The 25,947-nt window shown below is 30.5% G+C and overlaps 2 protein-coding genes across 4 annotated transcripts in view; one reads left to right on the top strand and one right to left on the bottom strand.

Moving 5' to 3' along the window:
- The first annotated feature begins 317 nt into the window (after positions 1-317).
- Positions 318-13,270, top strand: LOC142331064 (uncharacterized). The gene is made up of 6 exons (XM_075376713.1): positions 318-1,607; positions 2,561-2,730; positions 6,222-6,358; positions 8,458-8,563; positions 11,227-11,423; positions 12,497-13,270. Exons 1-6 carry the CDS (start codon positions 551-553, stop codon positions 13,050-13,052), a joined length of 2,223 nt encoding a protein of 740 aa, XP_075232828.1. The 5' UTR covers positions 318-550; the 3' UTR covers positions 13,053-13,270.
- LOC142331063 (tetratricopeptide repeat protein 27) overlaps positions 13,263-25,947 on the bottom strand; it is a 97,600-nt gene continuing 84,915 nt past the window's right edge. Inside the window, exons 17-18 of one of the 3 annotated variants that reach the window (XR_012757881.1) lie at positions 20,520-20,761; positions 13,309-13,430 (exon numbers count right to left, since the gene is read on the bottom strand). Coding sequence is in view for 2 of the 3 variants with exons in the window: in XM_075376711.1 (XP_075232826.1) it covers positions 13,326-13,430 (105 nt within the window). In the remaining variant the exon portion in view is untranslated. Of the gene's footprint in view, positions 13,431-20,519; positions 20,762-25,434; positions 25,489-25,947 lie in introns of those variants that run through there. The other 2 variants (XM_075376711.1, XM_075376712.1) reach the window with 2 other exon arrangements.

Raw genomic sequence — 25,947 nt, 5'->3', positions numbered from 1 at the left:
TTAATTGTACTGAGTATTTTATTTATTTATATATATATATATATATATATATATATAAAAACTTACTCTGTAGTTTAATTTACTAAGGTGTTAGAGAAAAAATTCTTTATCTGAACTGCTAAAGTAAAATTATAATTTTCAGCACCTAATAAAAATAAACATTCGCCTAGTAAATACTAGACACACAAAACAATTTCATAACGAATGAAAATTATTTAATTGGATGTTTTAAGAAGAAATGTATGTAAAGATTGATGTAAGATTGCGCGCGCATTAATCGTCAAACGATGATATCAATCAAGCATTGTTAAGGAAACGTTATTGTTGTATCCATTATAATTTCAAATTCTTCGTAATTTTAAACAACTTTAAAATCGTTTATTATTATTTTGATTTATACCTCATTTATCGTTATTTAGCTCAAAATAACGATATACGAGGTAATGGTGTTTATTTTTGTTTAAATTCTGATTCAAGTTAGTGTAAATCAGTTTGTTAGGTTAACAGGAATTGGTTAAGTTGCTTTTACAATGATGTGTTTATTTGTAAAATGAACAGTAATCATTTAGTTTATTATTCAGTTAAGGGTACAAAAAGTTGTAAAGCAAGAAATGTTAATGAAGATTCGAACAAAAAAGTTAAAACTACGAAAAGTTTCAAAGCTTCCAGAGGTTCTGATTTTGTTAAATGTTATCATTCTGATAGTGTTGGTTTTAGTGATGTAATAGGATCTTTTTCCACTGAGACAAAAGAATTACTTAAAACTCATTCGAAAAACCAATGTAAAACTGTTAATTCAGGATCTGTTAATAAAATTCCTCTAAAAAGGGAACAGGTTAAAAGCAGTCCTTGTTTTGAAAGTGTTGATTTTGATTATGATAGAGCTTTAATAAAAGCAGCTTTGCCTGGGAAAAGTCAAAAGATTCTAGTAAAACACAAATCTACGGCTAAAAATACAGACGACGATATTGATTTTATTCCAGTAAAACTTGTTGCATCTGATTATAATTTTTTACACAAGACTGATGATAAAATAAAAATGAGTTCTGCACGTAATAATTATTTACAAACAAAATCTCCTGACAGAAAAGTAAACTCTTGGGGAAGAATACTGAAAGAACAGAATGTTGGTAAAGACCAAAAGAAACATACTGCCACAGTTCTTCCACAAAGCACTACTAATAAACAACAAAGAACTGGGTTTAGTGGAAGAAACCAAACACAAGTCCAAAAGAAAGATAGAAATTTTAGTTATGAGCATCCTGTTCAACAAACAAAGAATATAAAAATGAAATCACCGCGTGAAAGTCCCCGTGAAATTCCTGTAGTCAAGAAGAAATCTTCACATCATTCAATACGAATTGTAACTCCACAAGATGAATTAGATTATTCAGATTCTGGTACTAGTATTACAGGAGAATCTATTATGTTGGTAGATCGTAGTGTCCAATGTTCCAGCACTCATATAGAGATAGGAGAAGTTAACAACTGGCATCAGAACATTAATGATGTTAATCAAGCTGGGGATAGCGGCTTAGCATTCTTAAATCCAGTGAGAACTTTGAACTTCCTTGTTAGAGAACTTCGTGGAAAATTTCCAGAAGGATGTAAGTTACTATTATTTTTTTATAAATAGAGATACAGTATGGTTATTTGTGCTTATATTTATTTGTAATAAAAATATAATCTACTATAATGTGTACTAATAATTTTCCACATGATCAAACTATTGAGTAATTATTTTCCATATAACTCTAATGTTTTTGAAGTAAAGGTTTTTTTATTTGCCTTATTTTGTGAATTTAGTAATTCACTTTATTATTAAAGTAGCTTAGGTATAAATAATACTGATTATTATGAAGAGTAAAAGAAAATTTTCTAGATAAATTTTAACTACCATTTTAAATAAGACAATAAACCTAGTTTTAAATTGTTCATGTGATAATAAATATTTTATTATCACAAAAAAAAGTTGTTTTGGCAATAATTTGAGCAATTACTTCAATTTTATTAATACTTTAAAATGCCATTATAGTTATGCTTAGGATGAGGAAAACACAAGATATAAATGTTAGAAAGCAAATGACTCATGCAAGTTCAAAGGCCACACTGTGTTATCAGTACTCAGATGCTAATCTGTTATGTGGAGAGAGTTAGGGTTTTCAGAGAGGTATAAACCATAAACTAATCTAAGTCATCGGAGTCTGCCTCTTAGTCAGCCATTGAAGATGACTGACTGCACTCTTTGTAAGGTGTATATCCATCATACACATGACTGATACCATGAAACATGTGGTGTAATCTCTCTCTGTAGTGAATATATTTCTGTTAGGTTGAATTACTGCGGTAATTTAACCCTAATCTCTCTCCACAGAACAGATTAGCATCTGAACTATTCTTTGTTTGTAAATATATTTACTATGAGTCATAGTTTATTGAAAGACATATTATCTTTTATATATATATAAAATAAATAAAATAAATATATATATATATTAAAGAGAATAATTAATGATTAATTTTTTTTTTTAATTATATGTAAATATATTGTTTATTACAGCAGAAGATGAAAATATGGCACGCATAATTCGAGATATGGAAAATACAGTTACCCGTTTAACAAATACTTCACCACAACAAGTGAAAGATAGTTGGAATACTATTATTTGTGAAGAGGATTTAAAATGTGTTTTAGAATTATTACAAAATGCACCAAAGAAAGACAATGAAGTAAGTAATAAACCAATAATTATAAAAATGTGAAACCTTTCTATGCTAGTGTTTATTATGTATAAATTAAAGTTTCTATTTATAAACTAGAATTTTGCCATGTGGATTAAGGAAGAGCATTGAATGTGGTGGGGTGCTGCTGGTAGTTAGTTGGATATGTATGGAGGGGAGCTCAGCTAGCTATGCTTGTAGGTCATGTTCCCACATCAATAGCAGAATGTCTGAGCAAGAGGTATCATAGTCCATTGTACACCAAATTATAATCCGATTTCTTGCTAATGAAGGTAACAAATCCTCTGAAATTTTGACTCCAGAAAATGTTGAAGTAGTTGGTGGTGTTGCTGTGGAGAATGAAAATCACAAACATCACACTGACCAGCATCAATGATGATGATAACAACCAGGCCGTTGTTGAACTTGTAGAAAGTTTCTGCTGCATAACCATCACTGAAATTGCATCAGAGGTGAGCAAGTGTTGGGAGTGAGCATATAACGTTGTCAGGCACTCTTGGATACAGCAGAGTGTCAGCAAGATGGGTACCATGTCTTCTCAATGAAATGCAGAAAAATGTCCGAAAATACATCTGTCAACGGCTTCTAAATCACTTTGAGGAAGAAGGAGAGGCAATTTTGGACCATATTGTGACGTGTAATAAAATGTGGGTCCACCACTATATACTGGAAAGCAAGAGAACAATTATGGTGTGATGGAAAAGTGGGAAAGGGGTACTGATCAAGACCAAAATACACTTGTCACAGTGGCCACTTGTTGTGGCCACTGTGTTTTGGGACTCAAAAGGTATGCTGGTAATTGATTTCCTGCACAAAATGCAGCATACTACTGCCAGGGTGATATCAGTCATCGCAGTTGACAGTCTGTGTTATAGCCGGAGTCAATAGATATCTTGGCTAATGAGCGTAAGGAACGCTACATTTCCAAGGGAAATAAACCTATTGACATTAGAACGAAAGCAGAAGATTGAAGATCAGTGCCCATATTTTTCCATTAATTGTAATCAGACCGTTCCAAAATTGACCTTTAATTGCAGTATTAATTTTGTACAACTGCTAGTAGCAATCTGTAATCTTTACCAGCCAACCTGCCTACAGCCTTCTGATCACTAACAGTAAAGCAGAAATTGATGAATTGAGATATACAGCTTGATTGATTTTTTGCAAGCGGAAGGATACTTTAAGATTCTCCAATAATCCAAACTAATAAACTGATTTTAGAGCAATATAGTAACTACACTAAAGGAGAAATGGAATTGCAATTTTAATGCATTTTAACTGATACCAGTTGCTTCTGAAAATAATATAAAATTTTTGAAATAAATAATTACATATACTTAAATGAAATAGTAGAGAAAGATAAATAAATACTTTACTGTGGTCTAATTATGAATAGCTAACATCAATATATGCATGTAAAGTTAATACACAATTAAAGAAAGTGCAATCAGTAGTTGAACAGGTTTACATTTGGAGGTTCTCATTAGTTTATAAATATTAGCGTTTCAGAATTAAAATTAAATCTCTGAAATGTTAAATGTGACTTAAGAAATTATTTACTACAAGAGATTTTTCCTATTTATTTTGTTTAATTTTTCTTTGTATTTATGTTAATTATTTTTCAAATTACAAATATTTTTATTACTAAATATTTTAATAAGAAGCAGTTGAATAATGCTTCTGCTAACATTTTTTAATAAATGAATAGAATTTTAAAAAAATGAATTGGCTATTTATTTTATTAAGAACAAACACAAAGAAAGAAGCTATGTGAACAATAAAAAACTGAGTTCAGTTACATTGTGAGTTTTCCATGATTTAAATGAATCTTGTGTTTTAATTGTATATTAGTAGCTGTTTGGAACTAGAATCTGCAGTTCTCCATTTTGATTTTTTATATTAAAAAATAAACTAACGTGCAATGTGTTTGGTTGATATAATTTCATTAGAAGACTACTTTTCCATTATCATTCAAATTAAAAATATTGATTAATTTCATCAAGATCTCCGATTATTTATATTAAAAATTTTTAATAATATCCTGTACTTAAAAGAAAAAAAATTGACTAGATAACCTTTTTACTGCATACAAATCAGGTTCTGATATGAAGATTGTTGCTAATTTGATGAAATGTTGTTAAGAAGGACTTGTTAAGAATTTCTGCTGTCTTTAATTCACACCACAACACCACTACCATTTTGATGACATTATTTTAAATAGCATGACAAATATTATTATTACATAAGTATTGAGCGAGTTATGTACTTTGGATCGGAAGTCTTTGCTACCATCAAATTTGTTAATAAAAATGTACATTTAAAGTGGGTTCTCCAAGTTCAAACTGTTTGTAATCAATGGACGTGATGGTTTTTAAAGGCTTAATTACCAATTTTAATTATGTGAATAATTAAAGTGCAACTACTGAATATGTTCTGTTAAAACTGTTAGGGCTTTGTGTATGAAATATAAATTCATGTCTGGTAGTGTTTTAAAATTCAGTAGGTATTAAATGATATTTTTTTTAATTTACCTTATTTTGTTTTACAAAATAGTTAATTAAAAATAAAATATCATTTGGATATTATTAGAATAACCAAAACATTTTAGTACTATAAAATATATCTAATCTTCGGTGTAAAATGTAATTAACATATTTGCTGGCAAAACTTTTTTCCCCTCTAATGCTTAAGGAATAGGTTTTTCTTCAGTAGTTTTTCCCATTTTTTTTATTATTAAAAATTTACTTTAATATGAACAGTTTTTATAAAATTAATTGTAATAAACTACAGCTTATTAAAATATTCACTTTAATAGTTTATGATATGAAGATTTTGAATATTTATGGATCACATTTACTGTTTAAAATTTTATTATAATTTTTTTAAACAAATGCAATCATTAAAGAAGATATGTTTGAAATTTATCTTACCTGTAGGTGGGAAATTAAAGAAAATAGTCATTGTTAATTATAAATTTTGCTTTTTGTAGTATGTTTATTTTGGTAGTGAAATTATGAAAAAATCTGAAACCACCAAAAAAAAAAAAATGGAACCACTGCTTAGTGAAATTCTGAAATAATCCCATTACTGCATTACTTTTTCATTTAAATGTGAATGGGTCCCTCAAAATTATTTGAGAATAAATTATGATTTTGAATTTAGCTAAAATCTTGAGGTAGATCTTAAATTATTAACTTAATGTTGAATTATACTAAAGCTCTAATTATCCAGAAAGACTGGTACCACTGAAAGAGGGTGATCTCTGAGTTCATTATTCCTGAAGGCTTTTACTTCAGTTTTGCATATTTCAATGAATCTAATTGCAGTGTATTAAATTTTAATGTTTATACAATATAAGATAATAAGTGTGAGTTTTACATTTACATATGACTGTAGCTTTCTGGTAATTCAAAATTTGTCTCATCACTATACAATTTAATGACTTCATTAAACTAATAATAAGTCAATTTCTTTTTAAGATTTCAGAAGCGGAGAAAAATACTAATGAATTACAACATAAATTAGAAGAAGCCTGTAATAAATTAGAAAATATGTGTAAACAGCTGGAGAGAGCTACTTGTACAAAAATAAAAGAAGAAAAGCAAAGTTTATTGAAGTAAATTCTTTTATTTGTTTTCTTTTACATCATAGTACGAGGTATGATAAAAAAATAAATAAAGAATTTTTTAATTCTCCGCACTACATCTGTTTACTGAGTTGGTGTTTTTCTAACATGATGGCAGCAGCACCATCTATACAATGAATATTAATCTTTTCAGCCATATTAGATGCATAGTTCAAATTTGGAAGCCCAGTAATTAGGATTTACTTTATTATGAGGGGTGATTATATTGTTTGAAAGCGATCTAACAAAGAATTTGCATTAAATTTTATGTTAAAAAATGAATAAAGTGCAGTGAAAGATGTTAGAAAAAAAGGCTTCCGATGAGAATGTTATGTTTTAAAATTATATGATTTATTAATCATATACCCTTAAAACATATTACCCTTAAATCATATACCATTAAAACTATTGGATTTTTTTTAGCAAAAGCAGCGTATTAGCAAAATAATTTTTAGCTGATGACCCAGAATGGCAGGTGACAAAAGCCTGAGTGTATTATTATGAGTGATAGTATTAAAATGAAAGTCCAATCGCCTGATGGAAGGTTTCTGAAGAACCTGGACTGATAAATGCACACTCAAGTTTGAGTTTAGGTTCTCCTTATGTTTTTTAAAATTACAATGGTCATCCATTATGAATTTTTACCATAAGGTTGTTAGTTAACCAACAGTACTACTTAGCACTTTTATGTTGTTTATGTAATGCAATCCAAGAAAACAATCAGATTTGGGCAAACAGTTATTTAACTGAGAATAACACCATATTAATCCCGCAGCCTCTGCATTCTCCAAGCTTGGCATCCTGCAGTTCAAGTTCCCACTGACTGAGAACATCAATGGGACGATTCTGAAGACAGATAAAATCAAGGAAAAGTTCCTAAGCTAACTTAAGGCTGTACCAAACTGTGTTGCACCTCTGGGGGAATTCTTTGAAGAGAACAATATTAATATAGAAGATAAAGTAAATTCTTTTTAATTTTTTTTTTTGTCAGACCTCGTACTCATAAATTAATCCAATTCTTGTAAATTGTTTTTGTATAGATCTTGAAATATACAGAAGATGATGGGTGAACAGTTAAAAGTTTGTATGTAAAATGTTAATTAGACTTTCAACTTAATTCAAGTAGTTCTATTAAAATTAGAATTTGTAGATAATTTAAATATTGACATAAATAAAGAAAAAAGAAACACTAAAAAGTTTCAAAGCTTATATTATTCCTCCCAAGTACTGTATGTAATTTCTAATTAGATAAGATAAGAATTTAATGATAATTAGATAAGATTAGCGAGCAAAGCAAATCTTAGGTTATGTTGATAACCTGACAATTCCGTGTACTGAAAAATAGCATGATAGTCAAACATAACCTAAGACTTGCTTCGCTTAATAACCTTGTCTAATTAACATTAAAAATTTGATGTTTTTTAAGGTTATATATATAACTTTGTAATGGCATTTTTATTTGGTGAAAAAAAAAGAAAGAAAAATAGGCGACGTTCAGATAACCGACATATACCTGATATAATGAAATACAAATGTAAACTGAAGAAAATTGTAAACCCATTGCAATATCTGTTTCTATGTTACTAAATTTATGACTGCTTGTTTTTTTTTAAACAGCGCAATAAAACATGTCACTTGAAAATTATTAACAAATATACTTACTCAATTTCATATGAAAATATTCTTTCAAAATATTTTTCCTTTAGAAAGTCACTGTACTAAACAATTTCTTTATAAAAACAGGGCTCACATATAAAAACATTAATCGCAAACTTAGCATATAAAAATCAAGATTTAAACATTTGAATACGACATAATTTATAAATTCACTAAATTTTACATGTGAAAAGTATATTATTTAGTTACATGTTAAAGGGGATTTCCTAAACTGATTAAAGGCGAGTCATTAAAAATAATGCTACCAGTAACTACAATGAAAAAAGCTGCTAATTCTAAAAAAGTACTTCAAAAGAATTATTTTCATGTATTTTGAAAGTGACTCATTTATAACATTATGATGCTTATTTTAAATGCATTTGTTTTCAGTTTTTCCTAATATTGTGTTAAAAATGGAAATAATTCTGTTTTAGTGAATTAAGTGATAAGAATGAAGAATTAGAAACTTTAAGAAATAAGGAAAGGGTACAGGAAAAACAAATAATAGATTTAAAAAGGAAATGTGAAGATCAGTCAAAGGTCAGTCAGTCAACAGTACTTTTCATTTATTATAAAAATATGCATACATTTAAATGTTATGTTAATTATATTATTAATAATCAGAATTTGAAAACTGGTTAAGAAAATCAAACCACCAAAGCTAGAATTCAAAGAAATATTACTTACAAAAAAAATTACAGATAATTCAGTGCTAGGCAGTGTAATTTTTTTTATACTTTTCACTTAATTTAATTAAAATTGTTAACAAGGTCTGTAAATAAAGTAATGAGACTGGTTTAGAAAAACTTTTTATTTACAATCCAATTATACATGGACTCTATCACCTTTGAAATAGTTCCCTTGAGAAGCTACGCAACGCTTCAAACAGTTTTCCTACTCTTCATAGCAGTGTTGGAACCCGGAATAGAATATCCTTCAGATGGTCGGTTAAATTTCTTTTTAATGTTTTCTACTGTTACAAAATGGTGTTCTTTGAGGTGTTTTTAAAGTCTTGAACAGGAAAACGTCACAGGGACTCAAGTCAGGTGAATAAGGTGGCTGAGGAACTACAGGAACGTTTTTCTTTGCCAAAAACTCATTAATTGAGAGTGCAGTGTGACAAGGTGCATTGTCATGATGCAGCATCCAGTTTCTTTGAGGGCTGGTCTCACACAGGCAACTCTTTTCTGCAATCTTTTAAGATTTTCTCTGTAAACATATTGATTTACAGTCTGTTCTGTGCCAAAACCTCCTCATGGACAATGGCATTACTATCAAAGAAAGAAATTAGCAAAGTATTTATTTTTAATTTGTTCATTTTTGCTTTTTTGGGATGTGGTGAGTTTGAAGTGTGCCACTCTTTGATCTGGCATTTTGTTTCTGGGTCATATTCAAATATCCATGATTCATCACCAGTAATAACATTTTTCAGAAAATCAGGATCACTTTCAATTCTTCCTAGAAGATCGCAGCACACTTCCACCCTGTTGTTTTTCTGTTCAACAGTGAGGTTTTTTGGGACCAATTTTGCATAACCATTTTTCATGTCCAATTTGTTTTGTCAAAATTTGATGGACTGTGGTACAGTTCAAATTCAATTGTTCTGCAATCATTTTGACAGTTAATTGCCAGTCATACTGTAATTCACTCAACATTGCCATTAACGGTCTTTCAGAGCGTGGATCGTCCACAATTGATTCCCAGCAATCTGAAAATGCCACCTAAAAACTTGGGCTCTGACAGAGCGTCATCTCCAAAGTTTCAGTAGTATTCTCACAGAGTTTAAGACAAAACTTGATTGCACAACATTGCTCATTTAGTATCACTCATTTTTGAGCGCACAACAAAAAATTGTTTCACGAAAAGTTTGTTAACATCTCATGTGGCAACAATAGATTAAAAATATTAATACCTAATATAAGTCAGCAGTTCATATAACCATATGTTTACTAGTAACTTTACAGTGTTGCCACTTAGGCTGTCCACACACACACACACACACACACATATATATATTTATATATGCATATATGATGATATCAAAATGTTTCAAAACTAGTTCAGTAATATGCCAACCAATGGCAGCACAAGGTCACGCACAGTCACAGGGAGCACCGACCTTCAGAAGTCAGTGTGCCAAGAGACATTGTACTGGGTGCATGAATAGCTGTGCAGTTCATGCTATTTTGATCATGTGCATTACCACTTGTGATTCCAACATGAACAGCAAGCTTGAACAAAAAGTGTACATGAAATGTTTTGTGTAACTCTGCTACAGAGAAATTACATATGATGCAGAAAATTTATGGTTATGCTACCACGAGTCGCGCGAGGTGCTTTGATTGGCATCTGCAACCGAATAAGGTGAAGCAGGTCTGTAGTTCAAATAAGTGCATGCCCATCATCTTCTACATTTTCTGCAGCGTTGTGCATCGAGAATTTATCCCCAGCAGTCAGACCATCAATAACGAGTTCTATTGCCAGGTTCAGTTGCCACGCAACTGAATGAGGACATTTGGCAAAAGTGATCAAGAGCTGTAGCATGTGAAAAACTGGAGGCTTCATGATTGATTGAGAAAACAATACACCCTGTTATTGTTTTCTCCTCACATGTGAGTTTCTTGCAAGACACAATAGTCTTTATAATTATAATTCAGATAACATTAAATTTATTAGCACAGTGATCAGTATGTTGATGAATTATTTGAATATAACAAAAATATATGTGTGTGTGCGTATGGAATATTTGTTTATTCATACATTAACAACATTTATTCATACATTTAAGTTTTTAAATGGAATATATCTTGTCTAAATAAACTTTCCTTTTAACTTCAATTTTTCTTCTAAAACTATTATAAAACACAGTTCATTTTTAGCTTGATAGGCGTCTCAACCTTTAGTTGGCCCCTATATTTGTATATGCAACCCCTAAATAGGAACTTGAATACTATCATTCCATATTATCAAGGAAGCACTGTTTCTATTATCTACTACACTTTCCTCAGCATTATAAATTTCCATAATAGTCTTTTCCTAGTATCACTGACCGACCTAATCCTGATGGTAAGGAAAGCATGAAGAGAGGGAAACTGTCATATGTGTATTATTTAAACTGTTGGAAGATCTGTCTATCTTCTCAAATTTATGGTTAAGTTTTATCGTTAAATTATCTGAGATTCTGCATTTTTCTTTTTTTTTAGGAGTTAACAACGCTTAAAGAAGCACATTCAAAAACTGTTGCGTTGAACAAAATCTTAACCCAACAGTTACATGACACTGAAAAAAAATATAAACAAGTAGTAACAGAAATGCAGTTTCTTATACTTGAAAAGGAAAAGAACATTGTTCTTATGAAATGTAAAGATCAAGATCTGGAAGATATGCGGAAAAGTTTAGAGTAAGTAAATGGCTTTAAAATGAATGAGTTAAGTCACAAATGGAAAAATATAGCTCCTGTATCCATTATGAACTAAAACCAACTAAATCCATACTGAATTAAATTATATATATTAGTGTGAAATTCAACTTTACCAAATGGGCATCTTAAGCATTTAGTTTTCTCAATTACCCTTTCCCAAATACAAAATAGTATCCCAAGAGCCTACTGGAAGGCAGATAATATAAATAGGTTTTTTCATGCTAACAATAAGTGTAAATAATGCTGACTTCCCTATTTTGTACTAATACAGTTCACATAAGACTAAAAAATAGGCAGTTTTGAAAAACTGTAAAGCAAATCAAAAAATAAATAACGGACAACTTACCGTTTTCAATTATATTGCTTACATGGTAATTAGAAGTTTTTTATTTTAAAATCATCTAGTAAGTGATTCCCATCATTCTATACACATTCTTTCAAACGTTTTAAATTTAACAACGTAGTTTAACAGTTCTTTGACGTTTGTTATTGCTGCTATTTCTGTAAGTATGCTGTGAAATCATACTTTGTTTTTAATTGTTTACAAAATCATCTTATACACAGACTTATGATTTCAGACAACCCCAGAAAAAATAGCCACACACAGACAAATCTGTAGTGGGCAGGATTAGTGGCGAGTACCCCATATCTTGAAATCACAGAAACATATCTCACACTGTGTTCATTGATACTTACTGATGCGTAGTAGCACCATCGTGTATCAACACGATGGTGTTACTAATTTTACTAATTTGTTAGTAAAATTAATTTGATCAGCAAATTCCAGCACAAGGGTACATATAGCACCTGAAGTGCCTTACCTTAGACTGAGGTGCCTCCAGGTGTTATCATTGCTCTGACTCAACCCTCTCAAAAGGGAAGGAGTATTCTAGAATAAAACAGCCTGGTTTTAAAAACCAGACTGGTTATGTATTTAAAATAAATCACTTAAGTGTGATGAGAAATTTAAATGAACATTAAAGACATGGAAGTTAATATGTTAATTAGATAATAAAATAGGTTTTTAAATAGTGAACTTGATTTTTTTTCAGGGAAATAAAAACTCTTGTCATGCAACATTTGGCATCAATTAATTTAGAACCGACCGAGACAAGTTTAATTGAAGATAAAGAGAGTAAATTGGATTTTGATAATATTACTAACATGTCATCACCTTCTACCGCTATACTACAAAAGAAAAAAGAAAGATTAAAAAAAAATGATTTACCGAAATGTTCATCACCGGCTGAATCGCTATCACCGGCTCCAGAAGAAGATGAGTCATGGCGTAAAATCAGCAATGTACCGGCAACTAGTCCATCAATACATCACCTGGCACTACTTTCACAGCATCAACAACAACAACAAGAAAAAAAAGAAAAACTGCAATCCAAAACAGTCTGTGTTAAAGAGAGTTTAAAATGTTTATTTGATGATATGAAAAAAAAGACAAAATTAGGTAAAAATTTATCGATTCAAAACTTAATAAATCTGGATGATGCAGTCGGCATAAGTAATTGGAGTGACTGTGACATTTCTGATGATGAAGTCCCATCTATGGCTGGATTTACGCTTTCAGATACTGACACAAATGTTAGTAAAAACTAGGAAAAAACTACGCCGAAAAAATCTTATACTGTCTTCCATAATTTGTTTTTGTTTACCGTATTTAGTATTTATGTAATTGAAAGTAGCATAATATATTTTTAAGTGTGTAGTTATTTATTTAGTATAAATTGTGATTTTTAAATGAATACATTTTTTAGGCTAATCAAATTTAATGTTTTTAAATGTGTCCGTGATAGATTAAAATAAAAATGGCATATTTTTACATAAATTTAACTTTTATTTATTTACAATATCTGTTAATATTTACAATATTTAAGAAAGTTGTTCTTCAATCAACTGCAATTTGCTTATCAGCTGATTAAATTCTACTGACAACTGAGGTAAGATTTCTCCTGTTGATAAATCAATATATTCTTTCTAAAACAAAAAATAAACAAATAAACATCGTCTCATAGTCTTTGAGTATTGCAAGCATTGTAATTTTTACATAAAGTAATTTACATCATGACATGAAAACAATGTTTGTTTTGTTGTTTTCCAACCAGTAACCAGTTTTACAGCTACTCTCGCACGCGCATGCACATTCATATGTGCGTGCATGCATGCGTGTGTGTGTGTGTGTGTGTGTGTGTGTGTAATTGCAACAAGCCTGACATGGCGCAATGTAAATGTGTACTGGTATATATGTAGTCTGGGACAGACTCAAGTTGACCACTTCCGAGACAACACGACAACCAAAAAACACTGGTTGTTCATAGTCTAGCATTAAAATCCATATAAAAGCAACTGCCTGCCTTTACAAGGACTTAAACTTTAGAACTCTCAATTTTGAAAACAATGTTCAGCTTTATTTATAATAGCTAGCAATAGCAGAATCAGTATTGTGTTTGCTACTAGTAATGTTAGCTACAAACTTTGACAGCATTAAAAAATCTGTACAAAATACAGCCTTCATAGATTGATTCCTGTAGTTCGACCTAGCCTATGACAAATTTTTTTTTTAATACATAGAAAGCACACTCATTACTTGGAAACTATTAAATCTACCAAAATAAGTTTGCTGATTATGAATAAATATCATTTTATAATAAATTCATACTGCATACAGAAAAACCTTTTTAAGAAAATAATTTCTGTCATAACATGCACGTGCACACACACACACACACACACACACACACACACACACACACACACACATACACACACCCACCAACTCAAAGAAGTATTACTATCTTGTGATATTAGTGTTTTAAATATAACAAAAAAATTCATCTGAATCTTATTTGACAATATTGGAAAATTATGGACATTATTGGGTCAGGCAGTCTTGGCCAATCTATGAAATAACACTCTTTCTTGGCCAAATTTGGAAAAATTAAAAGCGACTGCAACTTATTAGCTGTCTTTCAGGGTGTGAATATTTTACAAAAATGGATAAGCAGATGATTAATAAGTTTTAAAGGGTAAGATTTGATAGATGAAAATATAAAATAAAGCAAAATTTTTAGTGGAAGAACTGTGCAATGAAGAACAATCGCATGTAAGAAATACCATATCTACAAATATTGTTCTGTTTAAATGCTGACAAGAACAAAAATTGTCAATTCAAAAAGACTATTGGTGTTCTTAAGAAAAAATTAAAACTTAAAAAAAAATAATCTTTATGTAAATATAGTAAACAAACAATTTTTGTATTTTTAGTTTAATTATTGTTTTTGTATTTGATCTTTTTAGTTATTGTAATTGTTTTCATTTTTATATACTGCACAGTTCAAAGTTGTTGGTAACCTGAGCTGGTTTTGGTTCCATTATGGAATAATATGACACATATATGCCAACAGTTTTCTATTTGTCTCAGTGGTTCATTCAGTGTTCTTTAGAATAAGGCAAAATTAAGATAAAATTAACAGATAACTCATTCACTCACTAATAAGTGAAGACAAGTGATTTTAAAGAATGACTGTCAAGAAACAATGTAACTATGATCACGCCAACAGTCTTGCCTTCAATGTATGTAAAGCCTTACAGGAATGCTGGTACTAATCCCATTAAAATCACTTAAACCATTTAAGTCCAAAACTTTTGGAATTAATTTCTAAAATCAGATTTATATCTATGAAAAAATTATCCACTACAAACTACAGTCTACTATTCAACTAATAGTAATGGACTGTTGAGGATTTTATACATTCTGAATTGCTGATTGTTGAATCATAAGTTCTGAACTGAGTGTTCTTAATGGCATTTTCCTTAACATATTCCACAACAACTACTAAAAATAAGCACTGTAAATTACACAATCCAGAATGTATGAAGAATCTGCATTTGAAGTGGAGACACATAAAAAAAAGAAAAAAAAATAGTTTGGGGTTACAGAGAGCTCTCATTATGTTATCAAATTAAAATTATTCTAAATACATCAACCATAACATCTGTCCTCAAAATATATTCATCTTAATTTGTTCTTCGTATTCATGAAAAATTTTATTTTTCCCAGATGGCAACTATTTTTATTGTAATAATCTAATAAATCAAAAATATGTGTGAAGAGTTAATAACATTTTGTAAAATGTGTCAAAACATTAAAAAAATATTCATCAACAGTAACGGTGACTGGCAAATCAGTGAATAGCAAATCGTCTGATTATAGTATTTGTGATAAGGTGAATTTCACACTGGTCATACAGATGTTGGAGGAAGCGAAGTCTGACCGTAAACATATGGAAAAGGAGATGAACAAATCTTTTGAATTCATACATGCATTAGTCAATGAGCAGAAAGAGACAGTTTTTTATCTTTAGCTAGTCAAGATAAAAAACTGTCTGATTATTTCCAGTTGATTGATCAATTAAGAGAGGATAATCTAACTTTAAAAAAAAAGTTGCTGATCTGGAGTTCAGACTTGATGAAAACGAGCAATACATGCGAAGAAATTCACTTGAAATACATGGTGTTCCGGAAGATAAAACAGAGGATGTATATGAGGTGGCAAGAAAAATGTGGGCTCAGCTCTGAATATGAATATTTCTAGAGAAGACATAGATGTCTGTCATCGACTTGCAAGGAGACCTAACTCGAACACTCCAGCTGGCATCACTGTAAAGTTTGTAAGAAGAGAGAAGAAACAAGAAATGCTTGGAAAAAGAAGAGTCAAACGAGATCTTATAAATCAACATCTAGGAATTCATCAAAACATGGCTCCAATATACATCAACGAAAGCCTCAGTCCGGTGAAGAGGAAGCTGTTTACTCCTGCCAGGATGTTAAAGAAGGACAAGCAATACACTTATCTGTGGATCCGAAATGGCAAGATATTCATCAGGAAAAACCAAGGTGACTTGGCTCTTCCTATTAATTCAATAGATGATATTGAAAAACTTAAGTAAATAGCTACTTACTATTATTATTTAAGTATTCATTGAGGGTTCTTTATTTTTTGTTAAGTATTCATTAGTTAAAATGTTTAATATTTTTTTTTACAAATTTAAATAATAAGAAATGGCTAACCATGACAATTCTTTTATAGAATTTAATAATTATTGTAAAGATATAGAAAATTTGCTTGTGTTTCACCAAAATATTCGTAGCTTAAGAGAAAATTTTAATGCTTTTATAATGTATTTAAGTAGGTTAGATAAGCCACCAGACGTAATAGTGTTATCAGAAGTCTGGATAAACAATTCTGAGAAAGACTTGTTTTCTATCAATGGCTACAATCACTTTGCTTACTGTAATGAGTCATACAGATCTGGCGGAGTTATGATATATGTATCTAAACAATACAAGGTCAATTCAAATGCAATGGATAATATGATTTCTGCTGACTCTATAAAAGTGACTATTAATCTATCAAACACAGATTACAGCTTGTCTCTTGCTATAATTGCTATTTATAGACTGCACTCCCACTCTGTTAAGTATTTTATAGAAGAGTTAAACTCTGTCTTATCAGTTTCAAATAATGACAGAAACTTGCTAGTTATAAGTGATATGAATTAATGCTTGCTCAAACATTCAAATGATATAGATAATTATCTAACTATTATGTCTAGTTATGGTCTACAGCAATTAATAAATTCTCCTACTAGAGACAACAGCTGTCTCTATCATATTTTTTTTCGAACAAGGGATAACATAGACTGTAAATCAAAAGTCATATCCTCTGGTAGAGTTGACCATGACGTGATTCTATGTGAACTTTCTGTTTTTCGGTCCAAGATATCTTCAAAAAATACATCACCAATTCTTTTATCTCGAATAGATTATTCCATGCATTTATAAGCAGCGAGATGTATCAGTGGCTTTCGATAATTTCATAACTATTTTAAAATCTAGCCTAGAAAAATCAACCTATGTTAAGAAAAAACTAATAAGTATAAACTCCTTAAACCATGGATGACACTTCACCTTTGTAAACTACAAGCGTTTAGAAACACGTTGTATAAAAAATCCAAAAGTAGACTAAATGACAGAAAATTTCTTCATTCTTATTCACTTAAGCTAAAGGTAGATATGCAGCAACAAAAGAGGAATTACTATTTTAATTTATTTAATGAAAATAAAAGGGATGTTAGAAAACAATGGAAAATTATCAATGGAATTCTGGGAACTAAAAATAAGAATGAGGCTATAGGCATAAATTCGTTATCTAATCCTGGAGAGCAGATATATGATTCAAATTGCGATGAGTTTAATAAGTTTTTTGTTGCTGTTGTTGATAATTTAAGAAATTCTCTGGATTCGTCTTGTGGTTTAAGTAGAGATAAATATAATCGGTGTTTTCCAGAATCACATGTAAATAAATCCTTCTTTTGTTCTCCCAACTAGTTCAGAGGAGGTTAGCAGATGTATTAATAGTCTAACCTCTAATAAAGCACCCGGCATTGATGGGATTTCGGCTTTTATTTGGAAACACATTAGCGATATTATTTCCCCTATTCTCTCATTTTTTTTTAATTTAAGTTTTGAGACAGGTTCTTTCCCTAACCCTTTAAAGTCAGCCATAGTAATTCCTCTTTTTAAGAAGGGCTCGGATACTGACGTTAACTATAGACCAATATCTCTTCTCTCTGTTTTCTCGAAAATATTACAAATTTTTAAGCGAAAATCAATTTGGTTTTGTTGCGGAGAAATCTACTGAAGATGCTCTACTTAATTTTTGTTCATCTTGTTTGAAGGTTTGAATAAAAATTTATGTGTAACGGGAATTTTTGTAGATATAACCAAAGCATTTGATTGCGTTGATCATGATATTCTTTTGAATAGGTTATGGGAAGCGGGAGTTAGAGGTATCACTAATAATTGGTTCAAAAGTTATTTAACAGGTCGTACACAGTGTGTCCGTTTCAAAAATTCAGTTACTGATTCAACCCCAATTTCCTGCAGTGTCCTTAAGGGTTCTATACATGGGCCAATTCTATTTTTGGTTTACATCAATAATTTATGTACTGGTAAATTCACAGGTTCTCTGACATGTTTTGCAGATGATACTGTGCTCTCTTACTCCTCAGAAAACGCATTTACTGTTAAAAATGAAATGCAAAATGAATTGAATAAGCTGAAACTGTGGTTTACAATAAACAGAATGGCCCTGAGTATTAAAACTAAATTTGTTCATTTTATATTGAGTACCAGGTCTAAGCGTGTTAAAGTTGATGATATTTATTTTAAATGTAAACCTTGTCTTTTGGATAATAATTTTTGTGGTTAACTGTATCCAAATAGAGCGGGTTGACCGACTAAAATATTTGGGTGTTATAATTGATGAGAGTATCAACTGGAAGGCTCATATAACTAGTTTGAAGGGTTACGTGAATTCAACGCTTAGGAAATTCTATTATCTTAAATATATTTGTCCAATTTCTGTCCTTAAATCAATATATTATTCAATTATTAATTCAAAATTGCAATACAGCATTTGCTGTTGGGGAGCTACGTATATTTCTACTCTCAATCCTGTTATGATTGCTCAAAAGAAGATTGTAAGAATTATGACTAAAGTAAATAGATTTGAACCATCCTTCCCGCTGTTTCAAAGATTGCAAATCTTACCTACCGTTAAGGTATATTTATGTTTACCGGGTTTTGCGGATATTCTATATTAGAGGAGGTTATATGAGGGGTAATAATAGTGTTTATTCCATATTTATAGTGTAGCTATTCCATTTCTGAAAAACGAGACTTATAAGCGCTTCTTCATTTATTGTGCCCCAAAGTTGTTTAATAAACTTAAAGTTTCTATAACATCCGCAAATTCTCTACCAATCTTCTCCAAAAGGCCGAGACTATGGCTTTTGACGTTGCAGGATATTCAATTTCTTTTTAATTAACAAACTAAATTTTTCATCGAGTGACACTAATTTATTAGTCATTGAATAATCGTAATTAAGTGTTAAATAAGTCGTTAAGTAATCGTGTAAACATTGAAGGTAAAGTTCTATTATGTGTAATTTTCTTAGGTTATAAATAATTGTTAAATGAATCTTTGTGTTTTTATTAGAGAAACTTGTTAGCATCCGTCTCAACTGATTAATTTAAGAACTGATGGTGACCTCAACACAGCTATGCGCTAAGGAGGCACCTATCTTTAATACATATACTTTTATTTTTTAAGTAATTAACGGTAATAAATAATAAAGCATTAATCTAAGTTTTTTTGTTAGTCTCTTAAACTGTGTTTTTTGTTTTTAGATTTTTTTTTAGATCAAATCTAAGAATTTTTTTAATTTTTTAATGAAAATTCATTTAACGCTATGTTTAATTAATTTAATTAGTTTAAATGTAGTAGTAATTAAAAACAAAATTAAGTATATTGTGATTTTAATTAACTTAAGAGAAATTTTGTAAATAAGTTTATTAATGTTAATTTTATATTTTTCAGTTATCATAGTTATATGTTACTGTATATTGTAAAAACATTTTTTTTTGTATATGTATTATGAAATAAAGAATTATTATTATATATATTTTTACAAACATTTATAAACTTGGACAGGTATTGTTACTGAAGAGCAACCAAAATCTGAATTGATCTGTTTTATTTCAAGAGACAAGATATCAAACTTCAATGATGTTTGACTGTTATGGTATATACTTATTTTCTACTGAACATAAACATACTAGATTGATATAAAATAGATGTTAAAATATCTATTTTATAAGATATATATATTTTATAATATCTATTTCATACTTAAATATCTATTTTATAAGTATTATAAAAAATGGATAATTAAATTTTTGAATATATATTGAAAAACTATTAATTTTGATGAAAAAATGATTATGATAAGAAAAGATTTTTTTTTACTAATATCCGTGAAAATGTTTTAATAATGATGATATTTTAAGAGATTAAAATTAAAACTCCTTATTTTAAAATGTTAATTACATATTTTTAATATGTGTTAATACAAGTTAAATACATAGTTTTAATAATGTCATGGGGCTTGGAAATAGCATATATTAAATACGTATTTTTTTTTTTTTTAATAAAAATATTACCTTTAAATAAGTGCTTGATAATTAATTCAAAAAAGTACAAGCTTTAATCCTGGAAGTAGCAACTAATTTGTTTAATACAGTATACTTCAACATTCAACTACTGAAAAATCAACATTTTATTTCTGTAATATTTCTATTACTAGAAGAAATGAATCCTGTAGACATGGTCTATTCTTTCTTTATTTTTAGTCTTGACCGAACACTAGTATCAATATTGCTGTATTTTTAATTGTCTTTTTTACCTTTTAAAAAAAAAAGATGAATTATTGAAAGAAAGTGAAGTTATATTTATTAGTATTATTTATGTGCGTATAGAAGAGACAGACTTAAGTCTGGAATAGACATCCAGGAAGAGACATCATAGTCGCTTTAATATTGGAGGGACAAGTAGAAGGAAAAAATTGTGTAGGCAGGCAATGTTTGGAATATGTAAAACAAATTGTTAGGGATGTAGGATATAGGGGCTATACCGAAATGAAACAACCAGCACTAGATAGGGAATCTTGGAGAGCTGCATCAAACCGGTCAAATGACTGAAGACAAAAAAAATGTGCTTATAAAATTGCCAAAAAAAACTACAAATGAAACAAAAGTCAGGGTTCCCTTTTAAAAGTGGTTTTCACTGATTATTTACACTTGTCTGGACTCGCTGAATGAGGTACAAATGTTACATAATGTTATGAGGTGCAAAATATTTTATTGAGAGCCCAGCCCCTATTGTTATCTGTGATCGGTGCCTACAGGACTGTCTCTCAAGAGGTGGTTGTTGTTATTAAAATAAGTCAATTGCGATTGGGCTCCAATTGCATTATGATTACTTGATGATGCATTATTAAGGTAGGCCGGCATACCTCTGTTATTATTTATCTCTATTATTTCTTTTTTCATAAAAAAAAATAGACAACCAAGGTTTTCATTTATGCAGGTCAGGTGGACTGAATCGTCTGATGGCCACTACACGCATGGTAGTTTTCCTGATGTGAGAAATATGCAGGGTAGTTAGGTGGATTACCCACAATTGGCATTATAGACAGTTTCTTTCTGAACTTTGTGCTTTTCAAGGTAGGTTGGCCAGCTTTAGTTTGATTAATCAGGCTTGTGTCCAGGGTATGGGGCCATTGATATTATGCTCCATGTTATGTCTGACCCAGGTACAGAGCTGAACATACCAAATTAGCTACAGAGCTAGCAAGCATAAATTCTGGTCCAAGTTAATTGGAAAACCAAAACGGAAATAAACCCTAAACAAAAAATTCATTCATTTTTTGTTACTGCTTTTTTGGCTTCCTTAGATTCTTAGCCCTATAGAGAATGTCCAAGGGGATGCTGTTGTAGATGTATAGATAGAATAGCAACCCAGGTGGCTTTGGGCCCGCCTGGGTGTTGCCAAGATAGACATTTTGGCCCCAGTTAGTTAAGATATTCCCTATTAAGATGAGGATGCAAGTGTGGAGAATTCTGTGATGGAGCTGTGGTGTGGGAGAATGTAGGTATTGACCTTGCTCCTGAAAGTACAGAGTATAAAGAAATAGAGTATATTTTTATTAGAAGCTTGATTAAATCAAAAGGAAAAAACTGTTGTTGCAATCAACACTTGTTTTGTTGGTATGAGAATAGTAATTTTGGTGTTTAAAGACCCAATCAAGTATTGATCTGAGTGTGTAGTCTAACTGAAGTTAGATAGACAGAGTTTTTGTGTGAAACTTTCAGTGTTAGAGGAAGGTGCACCTCTGCAAATTGGTTAATTTGATAGTCAAGAGTTGTAAGTTATGGTAAGTTGTTGTGGTTGGAAGAGGCCATACGAAGGCAATGAGAGTTTTTGTAAATTCACTGATGAAATGTCTGCCAAGACAATTGCATCATTCCTGATAGAGGCCAAACTGATGATATGTTATCAAGTTTAGAGGGGCTAAAAGATGATGTCTGGTAAAGCCCATCAGGACTAGGAACGGAGGAGGTGTGGCAACCAATGACTATTTACAGTATTTTTCCCTGACTAAAATAACCATGATATAGATGAAGTCTTAATGTTATTTTTCCAAATAACATTCAAAATAGATCATATAATTAATTTTGATTTTTCAACTTGGAAATTCAAAAACTGGTGATATTTAACTACCTCATCAATATAAAATTAATCTTAATGTAATAGGAAAATACATTTCACAGTAATCTTATTATACAGAGTGTCCCATATAAAACGCAACCCAACCTTATATTGGTAGGTATTGAAATAATAAAAAGGCATGTGTAAATGTAATTTTTATTATTACCATCCATTACCTTACATTTAGAGTAAATGTTGGAAGTTGGCGGCCATCTTCTTGAATACAAGCTTCAATTCTTTTTACAGCGTTTCTTGCAACTTTTTCAAAGTTTGTGGCTGGATATTTAATACAGCTTGTTCAATATTGACTTTCAAATGTTCGTGGTTGGTTGCTGTAGGCTTTTTCTTTGAGGTAACCCCGTAGAAAAAAATCTGCCGCAGTCAAATCTGGAGATCTTGGTGGCCACAAGCCTCGACCGATAACACGATTACCAAAGAATTCCTCAATGAAATCAGAAGTTGAACCTGCATAGTGCGATGTCGCACCGTCATGTTGTACCCAGCAGTGTCTGTCTTCCTCTTCCAAGAGTGCAATGAACTGAAATAAAATATCCTGATATCGTTCTGCATTAATGGTGTACTCGGAAAAAAATAGGACCGATTATTTTCTTCCACAATATCGCGCACCACACGCCCAACTTCTGAGGGTGTAACTGTTTTTTTTTGTGATAAAAAATTGAAAATCGTGGGGATTTTCAGCACTCCAAATTCTACTGTTTTGGCTGTTTACGTAACCATCCAAATGAAACCGTGCTTCATCTGTGAAAAATAACGAATCCATAACATTGAATCTCACGCAGAAATCAACGGAACCATTGACAATATTGTAGCCGTTTTTCTTTGTCAGGCTCAAGAAGTCGATGAAACGTTTGAATACGATAAGGTCGTAATTGTAATTGTTTGGTCGCCCGGTGAACAGTTGATTTAGACAAATTAATTTCAGCAGACAAACGTCTGATCGATTTATTTGGCAAGGCGAGTAGTCGGTCTTTTATTTCAGTGACTGTATCTGTATTCAACACCGACACAGATCTTTTGTGTTCCTTGTTATCAATAGAACCGGTCTCTCTAAATTTTGCGACTAACCTTAATACTGATGTTTTGTTAGGAGCTGGTTTATCTGGGTACTTATGGCGAAACAAATCTTGCACTGCAACCACCGATTTCGTACTGAAGTACAATGAAAACACGTTCATCTAGCGAAAACACCATCTGGTCTCTAGCAATACACTGAACGTTATGATTGCATTGTTGTTACTATCGGTAGTGTTCTATTGCGTCGCCGTGATGTTCAGATGTTGGAAGAGTCCATTTCAGTAACGAGTAGGGGAGTAAGCTTGACTTTTTAAATTTCATAGATGAGTGATTGATGGGTTGCGTTTTATATGGGACACCCTGTACATTTAATCTTATTCACAAAAATAATTTGGAATGGAGAATACATGAGTCTTAAAATATTTCTCAGTAAAAATGTTTTTAAATACTCGACTCTACTAGATTCTAAAATACTCAACTCGACTCAAGAATATTGAATACTCTTATACCAGTAATAAACGTATACATTACCATCATGAATACTTACTTATTCAAAAAAGTAAGATTTTTTTATACTTATAAATAAATCTTACTTTTTATTTCAATGGGATCTGACTAGACCTTTTTTAATTTGGATAAAATTTGGTTAGATTTAATCGGTTTCCTGTTGAAGAAATCAGTTGAATTCAGCCGAATGTTATTGAAATATCACCGAACAGGATTTGGCTAGAACACTGTACAATTCAAAGAGATTTCAATACAATTTGATTGGATTCAGTGGGTATTTTTAATCAGGAAGTCGAACTCTTAATTTGTAGCATTAATACTACTAATAAATATAATTGCTGATTGGTTTTCTTGAATCGATAGTATTGATGAAATTAGTAATTTTTCTGCTCAAATAAAATTTGTCAAGTTTTTCTCTGATTTATGGTGATTTTTCAAAGGCCTGGGGGAAGAACTACGAATTATTCCTGCTTGAAAATAAATAACCATAGATTTTTTAACCAATTTCTTCTCATTATAGATTAGTTTATTAGTTTAGATTAGATTATTTATTTTTTATGATTTTAAATAATTTGAGATAACTGAAAAAATATGGTCGATAAAATGTATATCTCACATTTTTATATTTTGAATTCATAAATTTTCAATTTGATCCTAAAAATAAAGCTTTTTCTGCATAGTTTTACATTTTAATTTTCCCAGTTCTTACAGGCACAATAATGTATTTACATAGGTATTATAAAAAAAAAATTAAATGACATAATACTACTAAATTAAGTTCAGCCAAACTTAATTAAAATAAAAAAAAATCCCCTGCAAACTACACCTACAGAAAACTAATACTACTATCACTTCTACGGTTAACTTTATATACAATATTTTTTTTTAAAAAAGGTTATATGTCTTCAACTCGTGTTTTATAATCCAAGCTACAGTACTGTAAAGTACCTGGAACCCTAATTATGTCACACATTCAGTAACAAAGGTGACAAAAAATTTATTTATATATAGGGTCCATGCTATAAGTTGATTTTTGCTGTGATGGTGAGTTGCTTGTGCAGGGAGTTAAAGAGCTGTTATTCGTTCCACAACCACTGTTAATTACAAAAAAATAATATTAAGAAATCATAACATCAATATCTAATTACCATATTTACATTTGTATTTAAAGTTATGTTTAAACTGCAATTTATGATATCTGACACTTATTACAGTAGGTGTGTAGGCTATTGGATTTATAAACGACTATAACATAAAACAATAAATAATAAGTATTTAGTATCTTCTTACATGACACTAGGATCACAATCTTCTTCTAAACTGTAACAAGACAAATAAATTTGTGTACTTTTTATTTAAATTTATAAGTGACATCTTATAAGAATTATAACTTTTTTCTAAACCAATTGTTAGGGATGTAGGATGTAGGGGGTATACTGAAATGAAACGACTAGCACTAGATAGGGAATCTTGGTTGGAGAGCTGCATCAAACCAGTCAAATGACTGAAAACAAAAAAAACTTTTAGTTAGTAAATTATATTATGCGTGGGTTTTGAAAACATATTAGGTTTCTTTCTGTCATACAACTTAATAGTGATAGTGTAATCACATGAAACAATATAATTTATTTTAGTGACATCTTTTTGTTAACAATGAATCCTGTAATTAAAAGCAAAGAAAAAATAAAAACTTGCATGGACAGAGCAAAGAAATTGTATATAACATGTTAAAATTTACGGAAGAAGCTAAGCTCAACAAACCTAAAGGGTCATCATAAT

This window comes from Lycorma delicatula, chromosome 10, assembly GCF_047948215.1.
Source record: "Lycorma delicatula isolate Av1 chromosome 10, ASM4794821v1, whole genome shotgun sequence".
NCBI classification, from domain to species: Eukaryota; Metazoa; Arthropoda; class Insecta; order Hemiptera; family Fulgoridae; genus Lycorma; species Lycorma delicatula.
Note: the sequence above shows the minus strand (reverse complement) of the source record. Positions and strands in the feature narration are given on the sequence as shown.